The 26,105-nt window shown below is 49.7% G+C and overlaps 14 protein-coding genes across 14 annotated transcripts; 5 read left to right on the plus strand and 9 right to left on the minus strand.

Annotated features, from left to right (window-relative positions):
- Positions 1-76: 76 nt before the first annotated feature.
- On the minus strand, positions 77-1,693 carry B0J16DRAFT_328244 (transcription initiation factor IIF, beta subunit-domain-containing protein). The gene is made up of 4 exons (XM_046126211.1): positions 1,302-1,693; positions 939-1,224; positions 679-881; positions 77-620 (listed from the first exon to the last, which is right to left on the minus strand). Exons 1-4 carry the CDS (start codon positions 1,566-1,568, stop codon positions 279-281), a joined length of 1,098 nt encoding a protein of 365 aa, XP_045989094.1. The 5' UTR covers positions 1,569-1,693; the 3' UTR covers positions 77-278.
- A 589-nt stretch (positions 1,694-2,282) lies between these two features.
- B0J16DRAFT_20036 (RNA polymerase II transcription factor SIII subunit A-domain-containing protein) lies at positions 2,283-4,016 on the plus strand. The gene has a single exon (XM_046122951.1). The coding sequence runs from the start codon at positions 2,549-2,551 to the stop codon at positions 3,686-3,688; it is 1,140 nt and encodes a 379-aa protein (XP_045989095.1). The 5' UTR covers positions 2,283-2,548; the 3' UTR covers positions 3,689-4,016.
- On the minus strand, positions 4,000-4,955 carry B0J16DRAFT_296448 (ubiquitin-related domain-containing protein). The gene is made up of 4 exons (XM_046124438.1): positions 4,666-4,955; positions 4,553-4,607; positions 4,405-4,487; positions 4,000-4,340 (listed from the first exon to the last, which is right to left on the minus strand). Exons 1-4 carry the CDS (start codon positions 4,674-4,676, stop codon positions 4,247-4,249), a joined length of 243 nt encoding a protein of 80 aa, XP_045989096.1. The 5' UTR covers positions 4,677-4,955; the 3' UTR covers positions 4,000-4,246.
- Positions 4,956-5,064: 109 nt separating this feature from the next.
- On the minus strand, positions 5,065-6,482 carry B0J16DRAFT_366665 (band 7 family-domain-containing protein). The gene is made up of 3 exons (XM_046130098.1): positions 6,043-6,482; positions 5,623-5,978; positions 5,065-5,570 (listed from the first exon to the last, which is right to left on the minus strand). Exons 1-3 carry the CDS (start codon positions 6,284-6,286, stop codon positions 5,250-5,252), a joined length of 921 nt encoding a protein of 306 aa, XP_045989097.1. The 5' UTR covers positions 6,287-6,482; the 3' UTR covers positions 5,065-5,249.
- Positions 6,483-6,893: 411 nt separating this feature from the next.
- On the minus strand, positions 6,894-10,121 carry B0J16DRAFT_20062 (uncharacterized protein). Its single transcript, XM_046122957.1, has one exon. It carries the CDS (start codon positions 9,868-9,870, stop codon positions 6,910-6,912), a length of 2,961 nt encoding a protein of 986 aa, XP_045989098.1. The 5' UTR covers positions 9,871-10,121; the 3' UTR covers positions 6,894-6,909.
- A 1,463-nt stretch (positions 10,122-11,584) lies between these two features.
- B0J16DRAFT_20071 (translation initiation factor SUI1) lies at positions 11,585-12,825 on the plus strand. Its single transcript, XM_046122961.1, has 6 exons — positions 11,585-11,621; positions 11,692-11,941; positions 12,016-12,035; positions 12,102-12,189; positions 12,254-12,471; positions 12,534-12,825. The coding sequence occupies exons 2-6, from the start codon at positions 11,881-11,883 to the stop codon at positions 12,732-12,734; spliced, it is 588 nt and encodes a 195-aa protein (XP_045989099.1). The 5' UTR covers positions 11,585-11,621; positions 11,692-11,880; the 3' UTR covers positions 12,735-12,825.
- Positions 12,826-12,870: 45 nt separating this feature from the next.
- On the minus strand, positions 12,871-14,261 carry B0J16DRAFT_20086 (Borealin N terminal-domain-containing protein). Its single transcript, XM_046122964.1, has 3 exons — positions 13,981-14,261; positions 13,655-13,931; positions 12,871-13,605 (listed from the first exon to the last, which is right to left on the minus strand). Exons 1-3 carry the CDS (start codon positions 14,171-14,173, stop codon positions 12,978-12,980), a joined length of 1,098 nt encoding a protein of 365 aa, XP_045989100.1. The 5' UTR covers positions 14,174-14,261; the 3' UTR covers positions 12,871-12,977.
- A 162-nt stretch (positions 14,262-14,423) lies between these two features.
- On the plus strand, positions 14,424-15,627 carry B0J16DRAFT_296456 (uncharacterized protein). The gene is made up of 2 exons (XM_046124439.1): positions 14,424-14,921; positions 14,974-15,627. The coding sequence occupies exons 1-2, from the start codon at positions 14,631-14,633 to the stop codon at positions 15,544-15,546; spliced, it is 864 nt and encodes a 287-aa protein (XP_045989101.1). The 5' UTR covers positions 14,424-14,630; the 3' UTR covers positions 15,547-15,627.
- Positions 15,628-16,613, minus strand: B0J16DRAFT_328259 (Sybindin-like protein). The gene is made up of 4 exons (XM_046126212.1): positions 16,431-16,613; positions 16,246-16,379; positions 16,069-16,191; positions 15,628-16,013 (listed from the first exon to the last, which is right to left on the minus strand). Coding segments are annotated over exons 2-4 (453 nt in total). The 5' UTR covers positions 16,248-16,379; positions 16,431-16,613; the 3' UTR covers positions 15,628-15,685.
- Positions 16,614-16,867: 254 nt separating this feature from the next.
- Positions 16,868-17,456, plus strand: B0J16DRAFT_313790 (HRDC-like protein; the record flags this gene model as incomplete). The annotated part of the gene is made up of 3 exons (XM_046125149.1): positions 16,868-17,094; positions 17,149-17,276; positions 17,335-17,456. 3 exons carry the CDS (start codon positions 16,868-16,870, stop codon positions 17,454-17,456), a joined length of 477 nt encoding a protein of 158 aa, XP_045989103.1.
- On the plus strand, positions 17,258-17,962 carry B0J16DRAFT_20143 (uncharacterized protein). Its single transcript, XM_046122971.1, has 2 exons — positions 17,258-17,276; positions 17,335-17,962. The coding sequence occupies exon 2, from the start codon at positions 17,475-17,477 to the stop codon at positions 17,796-17,798; it is 324 nt and encodes a 107-aa protein (XP_045989104.1). The 5' UTR covers positions 17,258-17,276; positions 17,335-17,474; the 3' UTR covers positions 17,799-17,962.
- Positions 17,904-20,232, minus strand: B0J16DRAFT_20149 (uncharacterized protein). Its single transcript, XM_046122972.1, has 3 exons — positions 19,180-20,232; positions 18,799-19,131; positions 17,904-18,748 (listed from the first exon to the last, which is right to left on the minus strand). Exons 1-3 carry the CDS (start codon positions 19,958-19,960, stop codon positions 18,126-18,128), a joined length of 1,737 nt encoding a protein of 578 aa, XP_045989105.1. The 5' UTR covers positions 19,961-20,232; the 3' UTR covers positions 17,904-18,125.
- Positions 20,233-20,839: 607 nt separating this feature from the next.
- B0J16DRAFT_391228 (uncharacterized protein) lies at positions 20,840-22,064 on the minus strand (the record flags this gene model as incomplete). The annotated part of the gene is made up of 2 exons (XM_046131925.1): positions 20,840-21,159; positions 21,236-22,064. The coding sequence occupies 2 exons, from the start codon at positions 22,062-22,064 to the stop codon at positions 20,840-20,842; spliced, it is 1,149 nt and encodes a 382-aa protein (XP_045989106.1).
- A 1,344-nt stretch (positions 22,065-23,408) lies between these two features.
- On the minus strand, positions 23,409-25,738 carry B0J16DRAFT_278663 (armadillo-type protein). Its single transcript, XM_046123847.1, has 2 exons — positions 25,477-25,738; positions 23,409-25,420 (listed from the first exon to the last, which is right to left on the minus strand). Exons 1-2 carry the CDS (start codon positions 25,688-25,690, stop codon positions 23,610-23,612), a joined length of 2,025 nt encoding a protein of 674 aa, XP_045989107.1. The 5' UTR covers positions 25,691-25,738; the 3' UTR covers positions 23,409-23,609.
- Between the last annotated feature and the right edge of the window lie 367 nt (positions 25,739-26,105).

Genomic DNA, 26,105 nt, shown 5'->3' on the forward strand with positions numbered 1-26,105 from the left:
TGCATACCTAGGTAGGTCCCTAGTAAAGGCCGGACATAATACAACGATAGACAGTTTATCAAGACAAGTCGACAGGTTTTAAGAAAAACAATTCGCTGAAATTGACTACTTCTTGTAATCTCTGGTACTAAAGGGTATCATGCTCTAAAAACCCTATCCTTTGTTTGAATCCTTCCAATGTAGCATTATACGACAGCTATGCTGTAATCAAATCTCCCTGTGATGATGAAATTTTACCTCCTTATTTGTTGCTCGTAGGACGTGAAGGAATCGCGACCCTAAGAGACTGGTAGCACATCTTCCATCTCTTCGTCGTCATCGTCATCGTCCATGGGTTCGGCAGCAGCCTCTTGGGCCTCTGCGCCGCCCTTGTCACGGTAAGCGTCGCTCAAACAGTAGTGGTTGGCAAATCGACCACTCTTATTGAGGACGGCAATCTTCTCAAGCACTTGCCGCAAGTACTGGTCGGGCTGCTGAAGCTTTTGTCGCAGTGCCTTCATAGACCAATATTGATACTGACGGAAACACTCGAAAATAAGATCCAGAAGCTGGTTCTCCGGGATACGGGCGGCCTTGAAAACCTCGCCCTTCTTTGGCTTGGCTGTAGCTGCAGCATTTTTCTAGCAAGTTAGTCAGTATTGCTTGAATCGAAACACACAAGGAAGCAACGAAACTTACGACAAAGCTGCCACCCCAGTTGGCTGCGCTGACACTTCCGGGGTTGACAATGGTTGAAGCTGCGTTTCGACTGATAATTTGAAGCTTGGACTTGTTTGCCTCAGCATCGAGAATCTTCTGCTGAAGCAATCGCTCTTCTTCCCTAATATCACGAGGTTCCACGCGAACATCATAATGAATCTTACCAAAGATCTTCGTCTTTTCTGATGTAACGAATTAGCCATTCATCCTCTGGTCGCAAAGCATCCAGTCGCACTTACTGGGAACAGCTTTTCGGTAGTAGGGCTGATATCGGCTCCTGCGGTCGTACGTCGGTCGATCTGGCCCATTTCCGTTGTTGGCTTGCTTCTGCCTTAGCAGCGAGGCAGGGATACCAGCGTTAGCAGCCTCTTGTCGCGCCTTGCTCCGCGCCTTAAAGCCGGGCAAATCTTCTTCGCTAAAGATGAAGTGGTTGCTGACATTGGGCTCTAGGACTTCGAGGTCGTATTCGCGAGGTAGCACTTGGTGTTCGGGACAGTTGTTGGAGAGAAGCATGCGCAGCTTGGTCTATCTCTATGTCAATATGATGCCATCATCATGCCTTGCCTTGCTTTGCTTATGCAGGCGCAGGATAGAATACGCACGTCCGAGCTGCCGTCTGGCTTTTGTTCGGTCCATGTTCGCAGAGTGCCAATCTGAATCTCGTCGTCATCGCCCAGTCGCTCGGTGAGCTTGTACCAAGCTTCCCACATGTATCGAGGAACGCGCGCTAGGTAGAGCGTCTCGGAAGTGGGAGCATTCTTATCGTAAAATTCGAGGTCGCCAGCATCTTCATATAGATCCTCTTCCTCCGCCGGGGTTTCGGGGTCGGGTTTGATGTAAGGGTCTTGCTTGATAAACGGTTCGGACATGATGTTGGTTGATGTGGATGGCAAGTTTGTACGAGAAAGTGACGGCGCGCGCAATGTCGTAAATATGGATGGAGTTACAGGCTGCAGGAGCTAAAAATGTACTAAAGCGGGTCCTTTCTTTATACTCGACTACAGGCAGAACTATGGATGCTAAGGTAATTTGATGGGGAAACTTATAGTTGAGAAAAGAGAAAGCAACCGACTAACACTAACTAGAAGTAAGATAGTCTTATTAAGCCTCGAAATACTTGAAGTTTGCAATGCTCAGTTACCTTGTTTTGTAAGCAAGCTAAGTAAGTTTGTATTATTCTAGATATAGGGTAGCATCTCTTCTTCAAAGAACAAAGAAAGCCTGCAAACAAGGGTGCACGGACGTTGAGTCATGTCTTTCAGTGTTGCTTATTTCCAGCTACCAGAATGACTCTCTGTCTTTTAGCGGACACCTAACTGAAAACAAAATACTGCCACACTTAACACGCCTCAAAGGCCCCAGGTTCTTCGTTTCTTTGTGTCATCTTTATGTAGATCCCCTTTCTTTTTTAGACCAAAGTCGTTCTGCACTTGAACCAATAAGGCAAAGACCCATGCTCCCCAAGCTGCATACCAAAGCCAAAAAGAGGTCTCACCTATCACGTCCCCGACAACTACGTCGTGGCTCAGCCTCTTTAACAACATCCCTTTGACTTCTGACAACCCTGGGCTCTCTTTAACTCAACATCCTAATTTTTGCAATGTCTCGGTAACACTGATTCACAAGCGGTAGCTATTGAGCCAGCTTATATATACGGCTACCCCCTTTTTTCCTTACTATTGGATTCATATAAGCCATCTTGACCCGTTGTCACATAGTCGACAGCTCCGACTTCGCCCCAATTTCCACGACAGACCTTCCAACATCGCGATATATAATACCATCAGTGGACCGAGTGAAAAATTGAACACAAACCCCTGATCCTAATCTCCTACACATACACGTCAATATGCCAGCCAAGTCTCTCTTGGAGATTGCCACAACGGCATGTATCAAGAACATCCGCGAACTCGACAGCGTTGGCGACTATCTCCTCTACAAAACCATCCGCCCTCTCCTCCTCAAGATCGATAATCCCAAACAACTACGTACCATCGAGATTAACTCCCCGCAAATCCAAGGCGAGACCGGCGAGATATGGCTCAAGATAATCAAGCACGAATTCCCAATGGAATTCAAGCAGAAGGCATACAAGCCCCCGAACGCGACAAAATGGTATCGCGTCTACGAAAAATACAAATCAGACCATCAGAAAGCCCTCGACGAGAGTGAGGCTAAACTCAAGAGCGCCTTTATGGGGATCAAGAAGGATAGAGAGAAGACCATCACCAAGATTGTTGATGACAGGAGACTGCTCCCGCAGGGAGGGAGAGTCGGACCAAAGAAACCTTGGGGATTCGGTGCGCGAGACCCCAATGGCAGCACACTGGCGTTTACAAGGGGTAGTCGCACAAAGACAAACAATGGCGCAAGCGTAATGCGCAAGGTGCGAAGGGAGACAAAGGAAATTGCCAGCATCCATGGCTCATTGTCGAGACCGACCCAGTCATCCAATGCCATCTCAAAGATTCGAAAGGCACCTCCCGCTATGGTCAATGACTACCAGAGAGCGTCTCAACCCGCTGTTCGGCCGCCCCCACCAAAGCCAACACCTTCTGAGGTAGTTGAAGCTCACGAGGAACGAGCGCAATACATCACAGACTCGGACTCGGATGATGGCGGTGGAGACGATTTGTTTGATGACGATCCATCACCTCCTCGACAGGCACCTGTTCGCCCTTCATCATCTACCCTCAAGGGGCTATCACCTAGTCCAAGCAAGCCAGCGGCCAAGGCCAAGCGAGGCCTTCTATCCAACAGTTATAAAGGCCCCAAACCTCAAGCCGCCGCAGCACCTTCACAACCTCGATCTTCGCGGCCAGTCAAGCAGGAAAGAAGATCTCCTATCCCCGAGCGGGAAGTTTTGTCCCCTTCACCTGAGGCTGGCCCATCCTCTTCGCCCCCACCAGCTGCACGACCGCCTCCTGCTGTCAACCCACGCAAGCGCAAGGGCACTGATATCTTCATGAAGCCCAAAAGAAGAGCCTAAGGCTTCATGGGACATTTTTTTTGTTTTGTTTTCCACTATTGCATTTTCGGACGGTATCGGAGCGTTTTTACCGGCATGAGACTATTTGTCCTTATTGCGTTACTGGCGTACGAGTTATAACGGGTGATTTCAGGAAATGGTACAACACTGCAAATAGGACTAGGAATACGGTCCATCAATGTGAATTAGACTGGGTATAAAACGGGATGGCTCAAAATGGATTTATCTTTGCTGGTGACTTGTACGACACCAAACACAGCACTGCCAGCGAAAAGAACTGCAAGCATCGGCAGGCATTATAGAATTTGATAACTCTTTGATTGTTTTATAATATCCTCATCATGTGTGTGTCTTCTAAGTAGTGCTCAATCCCAGCAACAGCATTCTGCGCATCTTCAGTGTACAGCTGACTCGACATCATGATCCTTTCGGTCCAACAGCTGTTGTATATTGCGCGTGTTGTGTATCCTTAGTGTATATGATCCTGGAACCTGTATCGAGTTCCCTGGGTTGGGAATAAAGTCTACTCGGGTAGTTCGAATGACAATTCGATACTATTTATGCTAGCCATCGTCCACCTCTAAGGGCGAGGACGAGATGCAGAGTGTCTCCAGCGACGAGGTTGTATTCGGAGGCGGTCTTGTCGTCGGTCCTAGACAAGATAAGTTAGTAACTGGTGCGTCTTTGAAACGGGCGCGTTGTTAAATGCGACGTACATTTGCTTGCCGCCGTGAATGAGTCGTTGCTGAACAGGCGGGATACCCTCCTTCTCCTCGACCTTCTCCTTGATTTGGGAGACCTACAAGCAGTCAGTATAAGCTTCAACATCTCTGCTTCAACTGCAAAACACCCGTCCAATATTACCTTGTAGTCTGACTCGATGTCGAGCTCGATCTCCTTGCCAGTCAATGTTCGGACCCTGTTGAATCGCAAAGTTAGCTGCGTTTGTACATGACGTCGAAGTTTCGGTGACGTACTTGATCAACATATTTGCGGTTGCGTTAAGGCGTTCGGGTCTGGTATTATCGGGTGTCCTTTTTTGGAGTTTTTGAAGAAGAAAGACGGAAAGTCGTGAAGCTTCCAAGTATGCGAGGCTGATGGGAAAGTCAAATGCTGGACGCTGTTGGGCTGACTGAGCCCGGATCGATGGTGGGGTTGTAGGCTAACATTCACGGAAGGAGGGGCGACCCTGGTACTGAATGGCGGTTGCCTCGCTAGGAACATTCATCTGCCTGTTATCAGTGCTTCCCATCTGATGAATCCGAGGCTTCAGCAGGATTCCAACAAAGATTCGTTTATGTTGCCGACAAACTCAACACACTATCGAATCGTTTTATCATGTAGTTGGCTCGCATAAATACATTGCGCTACAAACAGTTTTTCATTAAAGGTTTACAAGTTGAGCGTTCCAATCAATGTCGTTTGCAACAGAGCAGAATAGGCAGTTTTCTTTCACTACCTCATTATTCATAATAGTACAACCCTTTCGGTAGGTAGACATACAGTGGAGAGTTACATTAAACCCCATAAACACCTCTCTTCATTTCTCACCAGAACATCCTTAGTTCTTCTCGCCATTCTCGAAAACATTAAGACCCAGACCCTCAGAATCAAGCATCAGCCTGTTCTTGGCGCCAGCCTCCTGGAGCTGAGAAGCGATCAATCGAGCGTTCTCGATCTTCTTGAGCTCAAGGTAGGCCTTGTTCTTCTTGATAGCCTCACCAATCAGCTCAGCAGAGCGAGCCTCACCCTGTGCCCTGACAACCATGGCCTGCTTCTCTTGTCGTGCCTTGTCGACGACGAAGGCTGCTCGCTGGGCCTCTTGCTGGGCAACCTGCTTGGCCTCAACGGCGGCTGTGAACTCGGGAGAGAAGGCAAGGTGCTATCGCATGTTAGTCCAATATACATAGTAAACTTGCAAGATTTGTACATACAGTCAGAGAGACATCATCGAGAAGAATGTTGAATCGGGCAGCTCGGCGAGAAAGGTTCTCTCGCACCAGTCTAGCAACGTTCTCACGCTGTGTAATGAGCTGACTGGCATTGAACTGGGCAACAACGCTCTTGAGAACCTCGTTGACGATAGAGGGCAAAACACGCTCGTCGTAATCGGTGCCTAGTGTTCGGTAGATTTGGGGAAGAGCATCGATCTGAGGGCGGGAAAGCACACGACAGGTGATGTTAACCATCTGCAAATCCTTGGTACCAGTCAAGGACGCAACGTTGCGCGGCTTCGCTCGGACATCGTACACGATCGGAGTCTCAAACCAAGGGATGTTGATGTGTGTTCCTATAATTTTCCCGAGTCAGCCTCTAGGCCGGATCCGAATCGTCCGAGATATTGGTTCTCGTACCTTCGTTGTAGATTTCCTTGCTCACACCAGTTAATCTCTGGTACTTGATGGCTCGGTGACCACCATCAACGTTGAAAAGCGAGTTTGAAAGGAACAAAGCACCACCAGCAAGCAAAAGACCACCAGCGAGAGCGCCACCGGCTGCTCGAGGCATCTGAGGGCCACCTCCTCCAACACCACCACGGGCCTGCTGCATCTGTCGAAGACGGCGCATGGCCTCCTCTTGCCAGTTGTTGTTCGACATTATGAAGCTTGTGTTTTCGGAGCGAGCGTGGACGAATCGAACCGAAGTGGGATGTCGACGTGGGTGGTGATGCTTTTTTCCTAGGCGTCCGTGTAGTCGTCAATGATGGTGATGGGATGGGTCATGGAGCTGCGATTGAAGCTGTCGGGTGTGGGTCCCCTCTTTTTGCCCGCCCGCCCGACCTTTCCCGTTTAAGAAGCACCATTCGTCCAATTGCCTCTTGCCTTTACACAAGACATGAGATAATCGTGTTACTCAGTCACAGTTACAGTCACAGTTACAGTCACTATTCCAAAACATGGATGCATCATAATTGAATGAATATTTCATACAAAGGAAATCTTTGTCCCGTCAAGGGGCATCAGAACACCATGTTCTGCACTATATACAATGGTATCTGTACGTACACAACATGGACAAACCCCATTCGCCAAACACATGCAACCTAACCTGATACCCATTATACGTGAAATCGGCATCCACGCATCCCGTCATCCCTTCATACTTAATTCCTATATATCTTTTCATATATATCCATATTCCAAGAGCAAATTTCATCTATGTATTGCAAATATTTCGAGCGCGTATTGACAAAGGAAAACGAATACTTTATATGTCACAGATTACTCGCGGAGAGCAATCTTGATTGTCTCAGTGCCAGCCTTGGGCTTCTGAGCATAACCACTGAGCATTCGGAAGCCGGCCTTGCAATTTCGGCCTTCCTCGAATACAGCGGCGACACCGTCCAGGCACTTGCCAGCCTCTTCCATGGCCGTTCCAGTAGTAGTGGTGTCGGCCAGTCGTAGCTCGCCAGCAACCTTCTCCATCTCACAGCGAAGGAGCCATCGCTCCCAGTTCCAGCCGCCAGCGATGCTGCAAGCGCTCGCGATATCGTCACTGCTTCCCATAACCATGGCGTCCATCTGACAGGTCTTAACGTCCTGTCCATCGGGGCTGTCCTTCATGGGGGGAGTGGGAGGCTTGTACATGCTTCGCCTGGCACCCATTGGAAGACACATCCAGATGCGGCGGGTGTCTTGGAAGCCGGCACGAGCCAGACGGCTAAGCCAGAGCTTGGTGGGGTTGGGATCATAGCCCAGAGTCTTAAGGGCAAAGCCAAACTCAACACTCTTGGCCAATCCGACGGGACCAGCGTTGATGATGTCTGAGTCAAGAAGAGAGAAGTCGAGGTAGCCGCCAGGCTTGAGGACACGCATGCACTCCTTGAGGCAAGTGTCCCACTCATCTTCGCCGTTCTCACCAAAGAGCTTGAGAATGCTGTGAAGCTCTCGGGCAGAAATGAGATCGAACTGGTTGTCCGCAAAGGGAAGGCGAGAGAACTTCTCAACGGCAACTTGACGATGGTTGGGAGGACCGCGGACGTTGCAGTTGGAAAGTTGACGAATAGACTTGGTAGTGACGGTGTAAACCTTGGTGTTAGGGAACTGGAGCGCGCAGTGCCACGCCCAGTCGCATGTAGTCTGTCCACCAAGGTCAAGAACTCTGGCGCGCTCACGGACAATACCGCTCTTGTTGGGGGCAGCGCGAGAAAGACGAGCAAGTCTCTTGGTCACGGGAGCAGAGATCAGACGGCCGCCGTTAAGCATCTTCATGGCGGCAACGTGCCAGGCAGCAACGGTCATCTGGTTCATGGCCTCAACCTCCTTCTCATGTCGGAGCTTCTCGGGGTCGTCGATGATGTTATCATCTCCACGAGCAACGTTGGCGCTGAGCCGCTTCTTGGCGGATTGTGGGACGACACTGAGCTGATACTTGCCGAGAAGCTGGTTGCGGTGAGCGTCGCGGAGAGAAACACGCTGAGCCTGGATAGCTTCAAAGCGAGCAAGCTGGTGAACAAAGACATCTTGGCGCTGGATGCGGACGATGTAGTCTTGGAATGCTCGGTAGTAGGCAGACTCGCGGCGGATGAGCATGGATGGCAGGCGCTTGGGGTGGTCAGATGTCGAGACAAGGTTGGAAAAACGAACACTCTTCTTGAGGGGAGCAATAGACTGCTCAGGCTGAACCTTGAGGGGAGGGAGCTCGTTCTGAATCATGGAAGTTCCGACTTCCTCCTCGGCCTCCTCAGTAATAGTGTTGAGACCACCATCGTCCTCAGAAGTGTCATCCTGGACACCGCGAAGGTAAGATCTCTGAGCCAAGAGCCAGAGCTCAGTACGGTCAAAGTGGGATAGGGCCTCCTTCTGTTGCTTGCGAGCATAGTCAGGGTCGTAATCGACGACAATCTCGGTAGGGGCATCCTCGACCTGAGGAGAAGCGGGAGCATCGGCGGACTCGACAGTGGAAGGAGCGGTTTTGTGCTCAAACACGGGGCGAGCAGTGGGCATGTCATCAGAGAAATCATCCTCCTCCTTAAGCTCGACCACCTGTTCAACGATGGGCTCCGTAGGAGCGGGTGTAAACCTGACATTGCGGTAAAAGTCCTCAACGATATCCTTTCGCTTGGGAACTGGAGGGGCAGAAGCATCCGCGTTCCAGGGGCATCGGTAAAACTGCTCGGCGGTGGTCGACGTAGGCGGGGGCATGTCCTCAGGAGACTTGGAGGGCATGTGCCATGTGTTGCGGGTTCGTGGAGACAGGCCAGAGAAGAAGCCTCCTGGAGAGGGAATGTCGAGCTTGGTCAAGTCGGCGAGAGACTGGCGGTTGGTGTTGGGAGAGAAAGCCCTGTTGATAGCAGACTGCGGGTGGAAGGTGGTGATGAGTCGCAGTGGTTGTTGTCGCATCTCAACTGCTGGCTGTGTTGGCTGTTGCTCAGGAACCTCGATAACCTGGGATGGCTGTTCATGAAGGTTCTCGCCGCTTGCAAGAGCGTGAAGAGTAGCCAGAGCACCAGGCTGGAGTTGAACGCCGGCCCAAGCATCATCTGTGGCTGATTCCTCGTTGCCAATGATTGGTGTGGGCGGAGCGCTCATGGCTGCGAGTTGCTCAGACGTCAAGCTACCATCCAAGGAGGGAGGTGCTGACATTGTTGGTGTTTGCGCGGCATGTTGTTCGTGCATGAACTCCATCTGAGCAGGTGACATAGTAAGTTTCACGGAAGGAGTCAGAGGAACTGGAGAAGTCAGTGACTTCTTCATGTTGTCCACAGCAGACCACGTCTCGACAGAGTTGTCGCGTGTTGCTGGGATAACAAGCGGAGTGGGCTGCCTTGTCGGGGCCTGCCTCGACTTAGCAGACGCCTTTCTCCTGAGCATGTCTTCCTCGTCATCCGTTACATCGTAGAGGTCCTCAAACTCGGTGGCCTCGGTAGCAACACTCTGGCGGTTCCAGGGGTTGCTGGAAGTTGTTGGCGAAGTGTCAGTAGCCGAGTCAGCTGAGGGTGACGATGGTAGAACTGGAGCGGATAGGTAATGAATTCCCCTTGGTGTCGGGAAGTGATCGCTCATCGGTGTCAACCAAGCCTCGATCTTGAGTTGAGTATTGCCAGTTCGTCTTAGCCTGCGACCTCCATTCTGGGCCAGACCATCGTCGCTATCCTCCTCGATTATAGGATTAAGTCTCCCCCTGTGCTTCCGAGCCAGCGAAGAGTCCAGGGGGTAGTATCGGTTTTGTGTATCGGCCATATTGCGTTTTTATATCAGCTATTCCCGATATCTGACTATGGCCCGAGGGCTCGACGCAATAAACAGGCTGATTAAATTAGTTGTGGTATTTAGGGACTGGGGACGGCCTGCGTCGGTATTAAGTGGTGTAAAACGACAGGATGCCTCGATCAACGAAGCTCTATGCGGATCTGCGAAGTGACACAGCACGGAAGGCTGAAGATGGTAAGAAGAGAATGTAGAACAAGAGGCCAGGCTTCTGGCCGGGGGATTATCATAGTCTTAAAGCCCGTAGGCTAGACTAGTCTTGTCCAGGATCATCGACACTCGCTGGAGCGGCTATCCGAAGAGTGGGCTCAGAACGAGTTGAGGTTGGGCGGCACATACTGCACTTGCAGTAGCACCTCGCCCACCGTACCATAGCTCAGGTGGGCCGATGCATCGACAGACATCCATTGACATGGTATGTGGCGCATGCGGGGGCACTAAGAGCGCCAATATGGTGTTGAAGAAGCTGACTGGCACATAAGGCTGCGAAAGCAATGTGAAGTCTGTGTTGGCGGTAGACAAGACGAGGAAGAGGTTGCATCAAGGTGGCATCGATTCCTGGTCTCTAAGTCGGTTGACCCCCACTAGCGAGCAACTAATTAGTTCAAATAACCAATAAGATGTAAGATCGTGGACTTCTATTTTTGGTTGACAGCGGTTGACAGGGGTAGAACTTGTTGCGCGCGCGAAAGCTGTGATGACGGTAACGAGCGTGAGAGACCATTGGTCGACTCACGGCCCTATAGAGCCAATAAGCGAAAACATTTGTTTCTCGGGCGGCTAACTGCCTCTTGGCCAATTCTGTGCATCGTCGAATGCGGTATCGTTTTTGTGATAGCACTGCCTGAACGCATGAAGACAGAGACCATGAGGTCGCTCAATTGAGACAAGTCATGCAACAGAACCGGCCCAAAGGGGAGGTTTCCGGACTTTCCAAATGTCGTATATCCAAGCGTATGCTGGAACCCACTACTTCACTGGCCGTTAATTCTTCATGCTGAAATGGTCCCGGCCGCTTTGAGAGACCATGGTTTGATCGATCAAACGTCGAAAGATGTGGAAGGCGCCGAGGACAACTCAAGGTTGCCCGATATTGGTAATCCGAGCCCAAACATCAAACATCGCAATGGCCACATTATCGGTGAGAAGTGTGACGTAGTTCATTGTGGATTAACGTGAGTCGTGAATAGGGAGGTTGGCGATACTGGAGTAACGCCACGAGGCCTTGTCTCTAGTCCAGGGTCTAGAAGAAGCAATTAACCCGTCAGGTTGCAAGCGCGCACATCATTCCAATGTAACCCAAGATAGCGTCACTAATCTGTCGTTGGTCATTCTCGTCACGTCGTCTTGCATAGGCAAATCTCAAGATGCTGCAGAACCTGGAGAATAAGCGCGGATAAACTCCAGGACCGTTTTCGGGTACGTTCTTTCGGAGAATAAGAGAATCCCAGTTTGAGTCTAGACTTTGGCTCATTGAAACATATTTTCAGTTGATGCGGGTACATATGAAGACAGTATCGACGTCCAGATACGAGCCACAGAGGATTAGACTTTTCGTTCAATACCGCAATATTTGATCCAGGTACTCCGTACAGCAACTCCTAAAAAGGATCAAAATAATCGCTATCATTTGAGGGATACTCAAGCAATGATTCATGCTGATGTAGATGAACAAATGTCGTATTTTCGTTGAAGTCTAGGGTGACCATCACCAGCACAAAATTGTTAGTGCAACCTGCCTCAGGCTTGAAGCTCCGTCATGTCCCCGCTGATGGTCCCGGCCTTGCCTCTAAGGTTACGATTTGGAGGACAAGGCTCAAGCCCAGTAGATAGGTGCAGTGCCCCTCCATGAAATTTACCCCGCCATAGATTCGCATCCCCGATTATCGACCAGCGTAACGCGTATCTCCATATCAAACGATTTTTTGACTACAATTCCTTTTCAATAGCGTTCAAAGAATACCCGAAAAGCTTCTCATCTCCATGGCCGACGTGGAACAACCCGAGGGCGAGCCTCAGAGCCGTCGTGTCACCTACTGCGGTGGTAAGTTATCTATCATTCTGAAGCTTTGATATAAAAACGAGAATCAAAACATATCTGACCGCGTCTACGTACAGTCTGCACTCTACCCCCAGAGGTAACGACCTACCTTTTACGAGACCCCCTTGAGAGAACCATTCCAACTGAATAATCGCCCAAGTAGTACTGCGAGTATGGCGGAACAGCTAAGAAATGCCGGGAGTGGCTTGAGAAGAACGAACCAGAGCTGTACAGCCGTATCTGGTCACCAGGTATGCAATCACCAATGATTCTGGATGCGTTAGAACATGCGATAACCCTCAACGCTACCTATAGAGGCCCTGGAAGCTGCTACAGCATCGCTGTCTGTCGAAGCCCAGAAACGAGCCGAGAAGGATGCCCAGAAGAAGACGGCAAAGGCCGAGGCTGCCGAAGCTAAGCATGCCGACATGCTGGCCAAGAGTACGGTCACTATCAAGCGCATTGAGCGAAACAAGAAGAAGTTTGTCACCGCCGTGATAGGACTTGAGGCGTTTGACCTGGAGCTGAAGAAGGTGAGTCTACTACTTCACTCCCTTTCAGGGCTGGAGAACAACAATGCTTAGCATCATCATAGGTCGCCAAGGATCTTGGCAAGAAGTTTGCTACTGGAGCTTCAGTGACAAAGCTTCCCGGTGGCGGAGACGAGATTGTTGTGCAGGGTGATGTCAGCATTGAGCTGGAGGAGTTTCTACTCGAGAAGTACAAGCAGATACCCAAGGACCACATCGAACTTGTCGAGGACAAGAAGAAGAAGAAGGCCGCTCCGGCGCCATAGAGCGAATGGGGATATATACCAGAAGTCATTCCGTATTTAAAAAATGGCACAGGGGAGTTTGTTCATGAAACCTTGCGCTTTTCTTTTCTAGGCATATGCAGTTTCAAAACAACATCGTAAAATAACCTGGAGCTTGCTTTCCTATGCATAACGACTCGCCTATGTCCTTGAACGCCATATCATGTACCAAGATAAAAATGACCAATACACCAATCAAGTCTCATTGCTTCATCACGGAGCATGCTATGCCCGTTTCCGCAAGACTCGTCCTGTACCTGTGCTCGCGGTAGAAGTGTTTGCCTTTGCTGCCGTTGTCTTGCGTACTCCACCTGTTGCAGCCCCCTTACGCGAAGCTGTGGCCCCCTTCTTTGCTGGGGCTCCCTTGGCCCCCGAGGCCTTTCTTATCACTGTTCCGTTGCTGGTCTCGCTCGATTCACTATTGGCGATTGATCTACGTCCTGTCCGCGTGGCTGGTCGTGAGACAGGGGGCCGAGAGGTGGCATTCGCTGGCACTTTCTTGTTTTTCGCCACAGCAACGGTGTTGGAGTTTGTGCTTATAGTTGAGGATGTGGTGACTTTCCGTGCAACGCCACCTCGCGAGGCCTTTGCCTTTTCCACCATGCTTGTAAGCATATTTGCAGCCGCAGCAGAGCGAGATTGTGAGGGGTTCTTCAATGGAGAAGCGGGTCGTGCAATACCGGATTTGATAGGGGATACTGGTCGATTCGCCATTCGCGAGTTTGACGAAGTTGGTGACAAAACTTGTGCAGGCCGCATAAGAGACATGTCTCCATTTGGTATCCCTCTGACCTTCTTCTTCGCATTTTCGTTGTGCTCAATTTCGTTCTCCTTATCTCCCGAGATAGCATCACTGTAGTTTGTTAGCCCATGACCTCGACAAGTTAAGAGGGAGTATGTACCTCATGCGCTTTGTACGCGTCGAAGGCTTGAAGTTGTGCGCGCTGGGTTGGGAGTGTTTCACTGGGCTTGTAATTCGTGCTGTTGTGGGAGGCTTCCTTGTGACTGCTGATCGTGCAGCTCGCTGCTTTTCTTGTTCCATGTACTTCTGTAGCAAGTCTCCCATCTTGACGTTTCTCATTGACATGGGAATTCTGTTGAGTCGCATTTCGATACGTGAGCGCACTGTTGTGGCCATGTAGTTATATTGAGCCCTCAGTCGTCGAGCGCGTTCAGTGACTGAAGCATGGTTAGTCGCGTGTCATTCTACCGATTCAATATTTCATACTCTCAAGTTGCATGTTATCGATCATGGCTTGCTTTTGCTGCAGCGTGATGGTACCGGGTGTTCGTTTCTTAATAGGACTTCGTGGGTGCGCCGTAGGGCTTCCAGATCGTAGAGGGACTACTTCGGCCATGGCGTTCTTGGAAGGGGATGAAGATCCCACTGAGGATCTTGTTCTTGGTCGTGTAGGAGCCATTTTTTGTGTATGTGTGGTGTGTATTTGGGCCGTTGTTTATTTAGTGACAATAATCAAAAAGTGCGGAATGTCTGGAGTTGCAATTGTCTACCCCAGGCGCGTTGGTTTAGAGGTGGAGCTGCGGGAAGTAAACAAAGTATGTGGGCCTCAGGATTAGGTAATACGTCTTAGCTTCCCTGACGCAAGCATTTGATAGCGGCCACACAGAAGGTAGAGCTACTCGGTGTTGCACCCATGTTCCCGCAGCAACAAAGTAGCTCTACCTTGGACCTCTACAGCTGCACTCCGCCAGGCTGAACTGCCTTACGACACTGGGAGCTTCAATCGCCTCTAGCCTTCTCACCTCCAACCGAAGCTCAACATCAACACCTGAACATTTTCTACGCATCTCTTCTCCTCACATCTCCACAGCTGCAAACGAAACCCGATTTAATTGCAGAACACAACAAAGCTCAACATGGTTCTCGAGGCGGTCATGGTTGTCGTTGACAACAGCGAAAGCAGCAGAAATGGCGACTACCAACCAACCCGATTCGATTCGCAAGTAGATGCCGTCAACATCACTTTCCAGTCTATCACACAAGGAAACCCCGAATCATCTGTTGGATTGATGAGCATGGGAGGCAAGGGACCTGAGGTGTTGGTGACTCTCACCACGGAGCAGGGCAAGATCCTCGAGGGTCTGCACCGAACGAAGAAGAAGATTGGAGGCTCTTCTCATTTGAAGACGGGTATTCAGGTGGCTACTGTAAGTCGCATACACTGTTGATGAGCTCACACAAGTCCTGACCCTTTCTTAGCTTGCCTTGAAGCATCGCCAGAACCGATCCCAGCGTCAACGAATAATAGTCTTTGTCTGTTCCCCCGTTGAAGAATCAGAGAAGGAGCTCACCACACTCGCCAAGAAGATGAAGAAGGCCAACATCTCGGTCGACTTCGTTCTGTTCGGCGATCTCGACGACGACAGCACCAAGAACAAGCTGCAATTGTTCATCGATACGGTCAAGACGAACGAGGGCTGTCACTTGGTAGTCATTCCTGCTAGCAGTAAGCTGCTTAGCGACCAACTCGTCTCGTCCCCCATTCTTCTGGGCGAAAATGCTGGCGGATCTAGCGGAGCTGGAGGCGCAGGTGGCGGTAACGACGAGTTCGAATTTGGTTTCGACCCCGCGATGGAGCCCGAGCTTGCTCTTGCTCTGCGCATGAGTATGGAGGAGGAAAAGGCCCGACAGGAAAAGGCGGCTCGCGAAGAGGAAGAGGCAGCCAAGAAGGCTTCTCTAGGCGACGTCAAGGAGGAGGACGAGGGCCACGGATCAAGCAGCAAGGACCAAGATAAGGACAAGAAGGGTGATGATAAGATGGACATCTCATAATAGATTACGGTCCCGCTTTGAACATCATAGCAACTGTACAATAGACACAGGGGAGGGGTTTAGATGACGAAGATTAAAGCCATTACGATATATGCAAATATCCCCCGATACTCCGTGAATCTATGGACCACCCACCCATCTATCGATTATTTATCTCCCTAATGTATGATAGTAGTTTCCTGTCAAAGATGTCGCAGCGAACAGGCATCTCAAGAGAATAGAAAGGGTTCTTCATGACATAGTCTGAGTAGAGATCGTAGATCTTGCGGATGGTGACATCAACGTTTGCTTGTGTTGTGTCGGTGAAGAGGAGGAACTTAACGCCTGTCAAGGTGTTGAAGCACTGCATGCGGAAGTTTTCTGTCTCGAGAACCTCTAAGCCTGATGATGGCTCTGGTCTGTTGCCTGGTAGTGTTGCGCCCGGTAAGTTCTTTACTGGATTGAGACGTGAGGTGATTGCATGAACACTGGGTATTGGCGTGAGCTTTAGCACATCTGTGTAGAGGAAATGAGGATACATACCCGTGAAAGGTTCCGGCAAGGACTAAATAGTCATTTGTGCTGATTTGTTGGAGGCCTTCGTGGAAGTTCTTGTTGTAGACTAAACCACCAGCCTTGTTGATGATGATGAGAGCAAAGATAGTCCTAGTATATGATTAATGGAGTGTCCTCTGGGATCTCGGAAATAGACACTCGTACATGATGCCTTGTCTGTTTTATATATCATGAGTGTTCTGGTTTTGTCGTTTGTATGCCCCTGAGCCTCATTCGTCATTTATATCCATATGAAAAGGGACCAGAACAAGGGTGAGAGGGATGAGGGTGAGATGAGCCTGTGAGCATATAGTTAGCATCTTTGTTTTATACAGGAATAAGATACACACAAGATCGAGCGATTATTTATATGCGTTGATATGGATCGGGAGATTATGAAGCTGTGAAGCCAAATCTTGTCGGTTCTCTAGGGCGGAGTATCAATGAGGGTTGACAGATTGACAAGACAGAGCGGCGCCCAGAGGCTGGAAGAGACCGCCACGCGACTCTATCACCGAAACCAAACAGCGAACAGCCACTGAAAGGTTTCATCTTCCTCAGGGAGGTACCTGGCCTAAAGTAGACCGAAGCCCCACTAATTAAGCTGGGGTACGTACATTACCTGCCTCTGATCTCTCGACTCTTCCACTTTCAATATCCATCGCATTCTATAACAAAGACTCGTTCGCATACCGACTATCTTCACAACCCGCGCATTAATTAAGATATACGAATCGCACGCGAACACATTTCACCTCTCACATCTAGCGCAATCTTCACATCTACAATGGAGGACCAACAAACACCGGCCATCCCCCAGCCGCCTAAGAAGGTTAGCCACCCTCGAACCTCGCGACCCAAGCCCGCTGCTCCTGGAAACGAAGAGGCTTCTGCAGTCCTCAACCTTGGCGAGTTCCAAGATGTCGATACCCTCACGCTCTCCGAAGCTGCCCTGGTTCTCAACGCCCTCCACGCCAAGCGAAAGAACGACCGCCGAAACGTCAACAACACCGAGTAAATAATCCTCGCGACTCCTGAATCGTGAACAGAGAGACTGACTATGGATAGAATGTTGAACTCGACTCTTACCTACCTGGATAACTTTGCGCGATTCACGCAGAAGGAGAACGTAGAAGCTGTCGAGCGTCTTCTGAGCGCACACAAGAACCTTGCCAAGTTCGAGCGCGCACAGTTGGGTAAGGCAGCTAGGAAGAGCTTGTTAAACTTCCCGAAAAACTGACACCTGATTTCTAGGGTCCCTATGCTGCGAAGGAGCCGACGAAGCGAAGACACTCATCCCATCACTGGCCGACAAGATCTCAGACCAGGACCTCCAGGATCTTCTCGACGAGATTTCCAAGCTCCAGACCAGGTGAAGCGCTTGCTACAACTGCATGGCGAGACTCGATTCAGACTTAACACCAACCGGACGGCGTACTTTTGCAGATTGGCTTCTTTTCGTGGTGGTTGATGCGTGCATATTTATCCAAGCTCGAAGAATGAAAAAAGAAAAATTGGGAAACGAAAGTCGCAACTTCAGGGATGGCGACACATTTACTCTTGCATTTGAGGCGCATAGCGGGAAAAAGGGGACACCGCATATTGTATTCTGGAAACGCACGATGACCCTAGTCCATGCATGTTTTAAAGTATGGCAGTCAATGTGTATTGTTCCTTGTTGGACGGGCTGGGGCACTTCGTGGTTCTTGTACTACTGATTCTTTTATGACAAAATACTAATAATTAGATTTGTTTCTTGGTGAGTAGAAATAAGTTGACCGACTATCCTCTGTTTAGCTCGCAGGATTCGTATCCCAAGCATATATAACAACAGCCAGTGCCATGGTGCACAAAGAAAACAATAGCCTGGTATTTTATAAGCTCGGACATATTATATCAGTGGAAAATGAGCGTTATGTACAGACCTCTCAGTGATCCAACTGAAGCAAGATGTTGCTGAATTCAACTTTCGGGACACTCAGTTGGAACTCGACGACAGATGGGAAAACGAAAGACTGCTAAAGGTGACTAATTACAAATTGCCCTCAAACCAAAATAGTATCAATCGACTTGATGAAATCAGTCGCATAGCGATCCTGCTGAGCAATATGTCTTGAGAACGCATCCCCAGTCTTGATCACAAACTCAGGAATCTGTACATTACCCTTCTTCCACACATAACCATTTCCACCGTCAGCAGCCCTCTCAAACCCACGCAGAGCCTTGGGCTTGTAGTTGGGCACCTTGCTCATGCGGTACTTGACACATGGATGGATCATCTCGTACGTCTCGCCCAGGTCTCGACCCTTATCATCTTTGGTATAGTTACCAGGCGCTCTGTCGACTGATCCACCAGCGACCATGGCACCAGTGAAGCTATCGACGATCGGACCAGTTGCCCAGCCACTGACTGTCTCTTCTGGGATCTTGCGCACATCTGCTTTCCTGATACCTGTGCGGTCCAGGGACGCTGCGATGCGACTTGTCAGTAGACCACCGCCGAAATCCTTCTCTTCACCATTCTGGATATCGGTTAGGAGAGGCTTGAGGAGGTTGTAGCGGTCTTGGACTGCTGATTTGCCCAGGTCGCCCAAGCTGCCATCTTGAACGAATTGCAGGTATGGAGCGACCTGCTCGCACATCCAGGCGAACGAGATGAGCGCAATTTCTATTCCTGTCAGCACATACTCGAGAGCCAAAGTTGGCCAATGAACTCACGTTCGAAATCACTCTTCTTGTCCGTAAGAAGATCGTCATTTCCACCACCAATGTTGATATGCACACCAGGAAACCAGACCTGGAGAAGCTCAGACTTGCTGTCGCGCAACTGCTCATGCATCTCGCCGTCAACGACAGCACCCCAGGCGTCTTGTAGCTCCTTCTTGCTGGCATCAGAATTGCAGTGCACCTTTTCCCAGTCAGACCAGAGCTGCTCTAGATCCTTTTCGGGCTCTGGAGACTGGTCTTTGCTGGTTGGGAAGTGCCAAAGACTGGGCGAAAAGGGGGCTCGATGTTCATCAAGAGCCAATGCGTGGTACGCATGTTGGATATCTAGTAAAGTCAGTATTAGGAACCAATGTTTATTGTTTGAAGACTCACAAGGGCTGAGGTGAATGTTGTGGAAGCCAGGCTCGGAGATACCAACAGCCTTTTCGAGGAACTTCAAGTTGAAGCGTGTCCAGGGCAAATCTGGAATACCCAGACTACCGACTGTATCGAAGACACCCACGACCTTTACGAATCTCGAAGTCTCAGGCGCATCATGATGAGGAGGACTAATCCACTCAGAGGGAATTCCAGATCCTCCGTTGGCCTGCTTCTTAGAATGCACTCCGTTAACCCATTCCAGATAAGCCTGTGACTTGCGGAAGTGCAAGCCGTCAGGGTTCTTCTGGTACAGGGCGTACAGGTCTGGAAAATCCTGAAGGTCTTGGGGACAGACAATGCCAATGTCAGTGACAAGGCCGGCTACCGCACGAGCAGTGTACGCTCCACGTGAGAAGCCAAAGCAGAAGATCTCATCGCCAAGGTTGTAGTTCAGAACAATGAAGTTGTAAGCTTCAATGACATTACCTACAAACCCAATGCCTGTGCCTCCCTGTCGGTTGGCTTCTGCTTGGCCCAGATCGCCGGTCCCAATGCCGGCATCGTAGTATACTATCTGCTGCCAGACTTTTCCATCCTTGTCCTTGCCGCTGCGAGCAATGGAGCGGGCAAGTCTTGTCACGTTGGACGGGATGTTCTTGAGGCCTGACACAGAAGACTGCCAAGTGCCGTCACAGCAGACGACGATACGCTTGGGAGCGGCATGGGCATCTTGTGCTGCTTCATGATGAGAGCCACCATTCAGAGCTTTGGAGAAATGAGGATGAGAAGGCATTCTGTTAAGTGATGTTTGACAAGATATAGAGGGAGTCTTGGAACTGAGAGTTGATGGCGGTCGATTGAACTTCTCCTCTGGGTTCTTATATCCTTCTCATGAAGGTGATCTGGGGGCACAGCCCGGTTTCTTTCAGGCTCCCGTCTCTTTCCTCCCTGCAGTATCTAGACTCAGCTGAAGCCACAATGCTGCTGTGTCTTGGTCGGCAGTCCCGAATAGGTCTGCTGCACCACTCACCCCTCACTTTGGTAGATCATTGTGCTGGAAACTAGAGTCGTGATAGGCTCTTGTCGAGGACGAGGCAGTTGCGGTGAAACTACACAATGATTCGGCAGGTGCTTCGTAAAAGTGTCAGACGTCAGCATGAATTGGTCAATCAGCGTATAATGCAGGGTATCGGCGGGGGAAATACCCAGTACAGACATTTTCGGCATATAGTAAGCTCGAATCGAATGGTTCCCAACATCTACAGTACAGAGTAAGACAGTCAGCTCTCCACTTTCAACATAAGCACCATCTACGTGATACAGCACAAACGGAAACTCACCCGATTCAGCCCCGGGGAGCGGGCCGCAAACGGGAAGAATGAACTGCCGCCTGGTTGTCAGATTTGCTCCAATAGCAGGGAATGCGTATCATTGTCATGGTGAGAGAGACTTGGGCAGGGCTTTGATCTTCAAGCCACATTCGGGCTGTTTCAACCTATAGATCTTGTATTCGAGCTCCAAGTAGCGAATCATATCTTACAACACAAAAGGGAGAAGACGTAAAAGTATTCTCCGCACAACGCCATCAAATGCTTGTCAGTCAGTACTGCATGTGTTCACCTTCCCTGTTAAACCACAACTAGTCCCCCACACTGTTCGTAACGACACCCTTTCATCCTGGCTTCTGTTGATTCGTACTTTCACCGAGAGTTCGATATTGATTCCAGTGATTGACAAATTGCTTTTGTTGACGGTCCTCCAAGGTAGCGTTGAGATTGGCACGAGGATCTATGCAGCTCCCATTTGCTGTAGGATATGCAGTCTGAGCGGAATATCCAGAAACGGCAGCTGCACCATGATCTGGCTGAGACTCCTTTTCTCTGGCGTCGCTGAAAGTGACTGCAGGAAGCTCATGCACAACATTGTCAGCGCCATCCATCTCAAAAGTGCCACTGGGGGGCCGGACGTGGTTGTCTACTCTGTCGATACGGCCTGCAGAGTAGCTTTAGTATTCGTTTCGGTAGCGAGTCGTCCGATGAAGAGTCCGATGATGAATCTGGTAACATACCTCCAAATGGTGCAAATGGGTCTTCACTTCTACGAGTGCTCTTGCGTGACAGCATCCTGCTGAGTAGGCTTTTATCCGCCTTTTCTTCCAGGTAGTAAGGGGTATTGGGGAACTCCATCTGCTTGGCCTTTCGACGACGTATGCAAACCACTGCAGCGATGATGAGGGCAAAGAAAGCAATGCCACCTATTGCTGCACCGACAACAAGACCAATTGAGGGCGATCCTGCATTGTTGTTATCATTGAGAGAAGCACCTGGTGTGCTCGTCTCAGTAGGCAATGAGGTAGCTGTGCCATCAAAGGACCCAGTTGGAAATGGAAATTGATCTGTGCCAGCTGAGGTCACGGAAGTCATGAAGCCGGTTGGTGTTGAAGGTGCCTGGCTGGTAAAGATAGTCCTCCTGTTGGTAACCGTGACCTTCCTGGGGTTTGAAACTGTATGGGTGATCCCTGAGTCGGTCTTAGTAGTGGAAGGTGCTGTGTGCCTGTCAGGCGAAGAAGTTTCCTCGTCGTCGGACATGGTGAGTGAAGCACTAGGCTTTCTTTGACTCAACAGAGTGGTTTCAGTGTCGGAGATGTCAGAAGTAAAAGTTCCGGTAGTTTCTGGGAACTCTGATATTGTGAAAGTAGTCTCGGTTTCAGACATTTCGCTAGTTGGCCACGAGCTCAGGTCTGAGGTGACAGAATCGTCGCGGCAGCCGCGAGGCTTGATGCATGGGTTGTGGGAACAGCAGCCGGTGTATTTGAAGAAGTCGGAGTCACTACAATCGTAGTATATCTTGTCAGCGCCGCATTCTTCCTTATCGCCCACCCGTAAAACCTTGGCCATAGTAGGCAAACGGTATGGCAATGGGGACACAAACGGTCAGTCAGTTAAGCAGCAAGAGAGAGATACTTGTTTGCTTTGATTGTACTTCGTTTGACTTGGAAGGTGGCTGCGTTTTGTGTTCGTGGAGGTGAAGCCGCCTTTGATATAGCTATCGCATCGACCGTGAATCTGCGAAGAAGTGTTTGAGTAACTGAGAGTGTTGTTCTGCCCCCTCTAGAGGGCGGGTAATCTTGTCGCTGATTCGGAAGGAGGCAAAGAAAAGAGAAGACAAGAACGAAGAGGGGGAAAAAGATGAAAAGATCAATTTTGCAAGAGTTGCTTTGGTTGGGACTTTTCCGTTTGTGCAGGTGACGTCGAGGAAAAGAAAAAGGAGGAACAACGGAGGAGGAAATGGAAGTTTGGCAGCTGCCATTCAGCAGTTGCAACTCCCTAGCTGCCAGTTGTCAACAGCTGTCGGCCAAACTTGCCCCTTCACCGCACACCGAAGTAACGATCGAAAGAGAAATTGCTAAAGAATTGCACTGCAATACTGCAATGAACTTACCAATAGCGTAACAAGTGACGATAATTGAGTTACAGTTCTGGAACTGTAGAGAAGACAGGTGCAACGAGATCGAGAGTCATATAATCACGAGCAAAGCACGAGAAAAGAGGAGAGGAGAGACGGTGATGAGAATATATCATAATTCAAGTATTAGACAGTGCCATAAATAGCCACTTCGGCAACAAAAGGAAAGAGGTATTGAGAGTAGAGTGACAGGTTATCAATAGCAGACTTGGCATAATATCTGCACCCGAGAAGTGGCAGGCCAGCTATTCTTCATCTCTCCTTGAATACCTGCACTGACAGCATATGCCCAGCTCCTTCTCCTAGAAAACGTAACATGGAACGTTTTATTGAAGTAACACATCCAACTGCCATGGCAAGATACAGTCGCGCAAAGTATCTCACAGTGGCTCATATCCATCTTGTGTCCATCTTGTACTCCCCCCTTTGTGCTACATGAGTAATACACACATTTATGAAATGAGTAGTCTAGAACGAACGTAAACAAGCCACTTGATTTGGCTCATATGAATACGTATATGAGACGTTGCTATCTAATTGAGCCTCAATGTTGGATCCAGCCTCAGACGAAACCATATTACCCATCCCAATATCTCTCTAATCCAGGAGCAGAACTTGCAAGAGCTAAAGCACACCGAAACAGCGCCGAGCAAACAGTTCACTGCCATGTGTGACTCTGACGGTTCGATACCGTATCCTTAATCGTGGCACATATTGCACCGACAGAAAGAAAAAACAAGGATCAGGAGGCCTACTAGGGAAAAGAAATGCAGCAGCTCGTTTATTCGTTGTGGCGTCTTGTTGTTTCGGTATTACTAACTGACGTTGAGATTGGAGAACACAATCAAGATAGACAAGCAAGGAGTATATCATAGTCCGTGATATCATTGTCAAAAACACCCTAGTTTTATACGCCTGATATATGATAATTAAAACACCACATCTCTATCCATAACTCAATCTCTTTAGCTTTCCATTTACAACTTCTCCAACAAAAGCTTGCTTCCAGCATTACCAACAGGCTTGTCGCCCTTCTTCTTGCCCTTCTTGGCTGCCTTGGGCGCAGCCTCGTGAGCCTCACGAGCAGCCTTCTGTTCAGCGGTCTCCTCGGTGGCGGCCTTCTCAAGAGTCTTCTTGTTCTTCTTGAGTGTCTTCTTAAGCGCATCAGTCTCACTGAAGTCGCCAGCCTCAAGGAGACCGACGACGACGAATGAGCTGGGTCCAGTAGCCCAGTCCATGATGTATTCCTTGATAACGGGGTAGAGAATGTTGGAGAACTCCAGAGGGGGGTCGACGGGAATAATCTTGCCGGCAGCCTTGTCGTACTTTCCGCCTTGGATCAGAGACTTCAGCATACGGCCACCATGGGGTGTTTTTGAGATGTGAACTTGGGGTTGGAGATCATCCTCTGCTGGCTCCTCGCTGGGGTTACCACCGGCTGATTGGGCAACGGCCTCCAGAGCAGCCTGCTTGTCGCCAGCTCCTGAGAGAAGAACATCTGTAATGTATTGGCAGCCGAAAGGACTGGCCATAAACTCGGAAGGAACCTCAGCGATAACGGAGATGAGCTGAGGTGAAATAGCAGTAATGAGTTCGTTACGTCGAACGTCCTCGTCCTTCTTACTTGTTGTCTTGCGGATCTCGTGGACCTCCTGGAGAAGCTCAACATCAAATGACTGATTAGGAGGGAAGAGAGACTTGGCAAGTCCCTCGAAGAGATAAAGAATTGTTGTTCTAGCAAAGGAGTTGTTGGCAGCAGCGACAACATTCTGAGCAACGTTCTCACCCTCACCGAAAATCTCGGGGAAGATGGACTTGGCAGTCAGCTTAGTATCGTCGATAACGTCGTAGGCAGTAAGGATGATAAGATGCGCCCAGATGTCGCCGGACATCAGCAGGAAGGTATCCTTGTAAGTCTTGAGGATCTGTTTTCGGTCCTTTGAAGATCCATGAGCGAGGAGCAAGCATGTAAGCTTGGCACCGTTGCGGGTGAAGGCCATGTTCTTGAGCAAATCTCCGCCCTCGTCACCCTTGACCATCTCGAAGAATTCGCTGAACTCTTCAGTGCCGGGCTGAGTGGCAGAGAAGTACTGGAACATAGCGTCGTGGAGCATAGTGAAACCGGTCATCTTCTTGTTGACAAGAGAGCTGATCATGTCAACCAGACTCTTCATGATGGGACCTCGCTTGCTGGGCTCGGCCTCGAGAATGGCCTTGAGATCGGACGTGGGCTTGGTATCCTTGGTGAGTTCTCGGAGAGAGAACTCGGGACCGTACCACTCGCGCAGAAGGATGGCCTTCTGCTCCTTTGTCGCAACACCTCGGTAGACATCGTCGAGAATCCATGAAGCCTCGGGGTGGTTGATCATCTTTCGGACACGGCCGTAAAACTCGGGAATAATGATATCTCGGATCTCCTCGTCGTTTTGAACCAGAAGCTTTCCGATCAAGAACTTGGCATATCGACTCTCGGCAAGCTGAGCGTATGTGCCAGTCAACTCGCGAGCGATCTGCTTCCTCTGCTCGGGCGTGGCGTACTTGATAGCAGTCTGTACGGCGCGGACGGCGTCGTGCTTCAACACGAAGTCCTTGATGCGACCAGTGATGATGGTGAACAGCTCGTCGACCAATGTCTGTCGCTCCTCCTTGGGAACGTGAGACTTTCGTCGCAATCTCTCCCACAGCTTCTTTGTGCGTTGAACTTCGTCAGCAAGAGGCTTTGCGGCCTTGCGCTCCAGGGCGAGCTGCTTCTGCTTGGCATGGGATTCGCGCGAAGTTTGGCCTGCAGCTGAAGGGAAGTTAGTATCGACTGCTTGCGTAAGGAATCGAACCAATGTATCATACCTCGCTCAAATGTCTTTCCTTCTGACTTCTTGGGAGCTTCCTCGCTCACATCGGCGCCGCCCTCTGAATCGTCGTCGGACTCTGGTTCAGGCTTCTTCTTCTTGGACACCTTCTCTTCAAGTCTGGGCTTCTTGGGAAGCTTAGAGAAGGTCTGGTACTTTCCACCAGGGGCGGACTTTCGCTTCTCGCCAGTAGCTGTGGATTTGGTAGCCATTGTTGCGAATTTGATCGTGTATGGGTATGGCTATGGGTGGATGCAGAGTCGCAGAGTTGAGACTTCAACTTTTTTTTCTGGCGATAAGCTAAACTTCCGCCGCTAAGCTAACTGATAAGAGAAGTCCCGCTTTTCTGCTAGTTCCAGGGTCGAAGACATCACGTGCACCTTGCGCTTTTGACTTATACCCAGACATGATCAATTGTAGTTATTATCTCTATCTTGTTCAATTGAGGATATCCATTTGAGTTAACTTAGGTCCAAGTACAGTCAGGAATTTGGACAACAGAGATCTGAAAGAACTAGCCCCACAATCATAAGGCCTCTCGCTGCAGGTACTCTGTCCCTTGATGGACTTGCAGGTAAATTCTGATCGTTACTATTATATCTGATCTCGCTGGAAACCGTCTCATCG

Source organism: Fusarium flagelliforme, assembly GCF_020744385.1.
Source record: "Fusarium flagelliforme strain FIESC 12 MPI-CAGE-AA-0113 chromosome Unknown B0J16scaffold_1, whole genome shotgun sequence".
NCBI classification, from domain to species: domain Eukaryota; kingdom Fungi; phylum Ascomycota; class Sordariomycetes; order Hypocreales; family Nectriaceae; genus Fusarium; species Fusarium flagelliforme.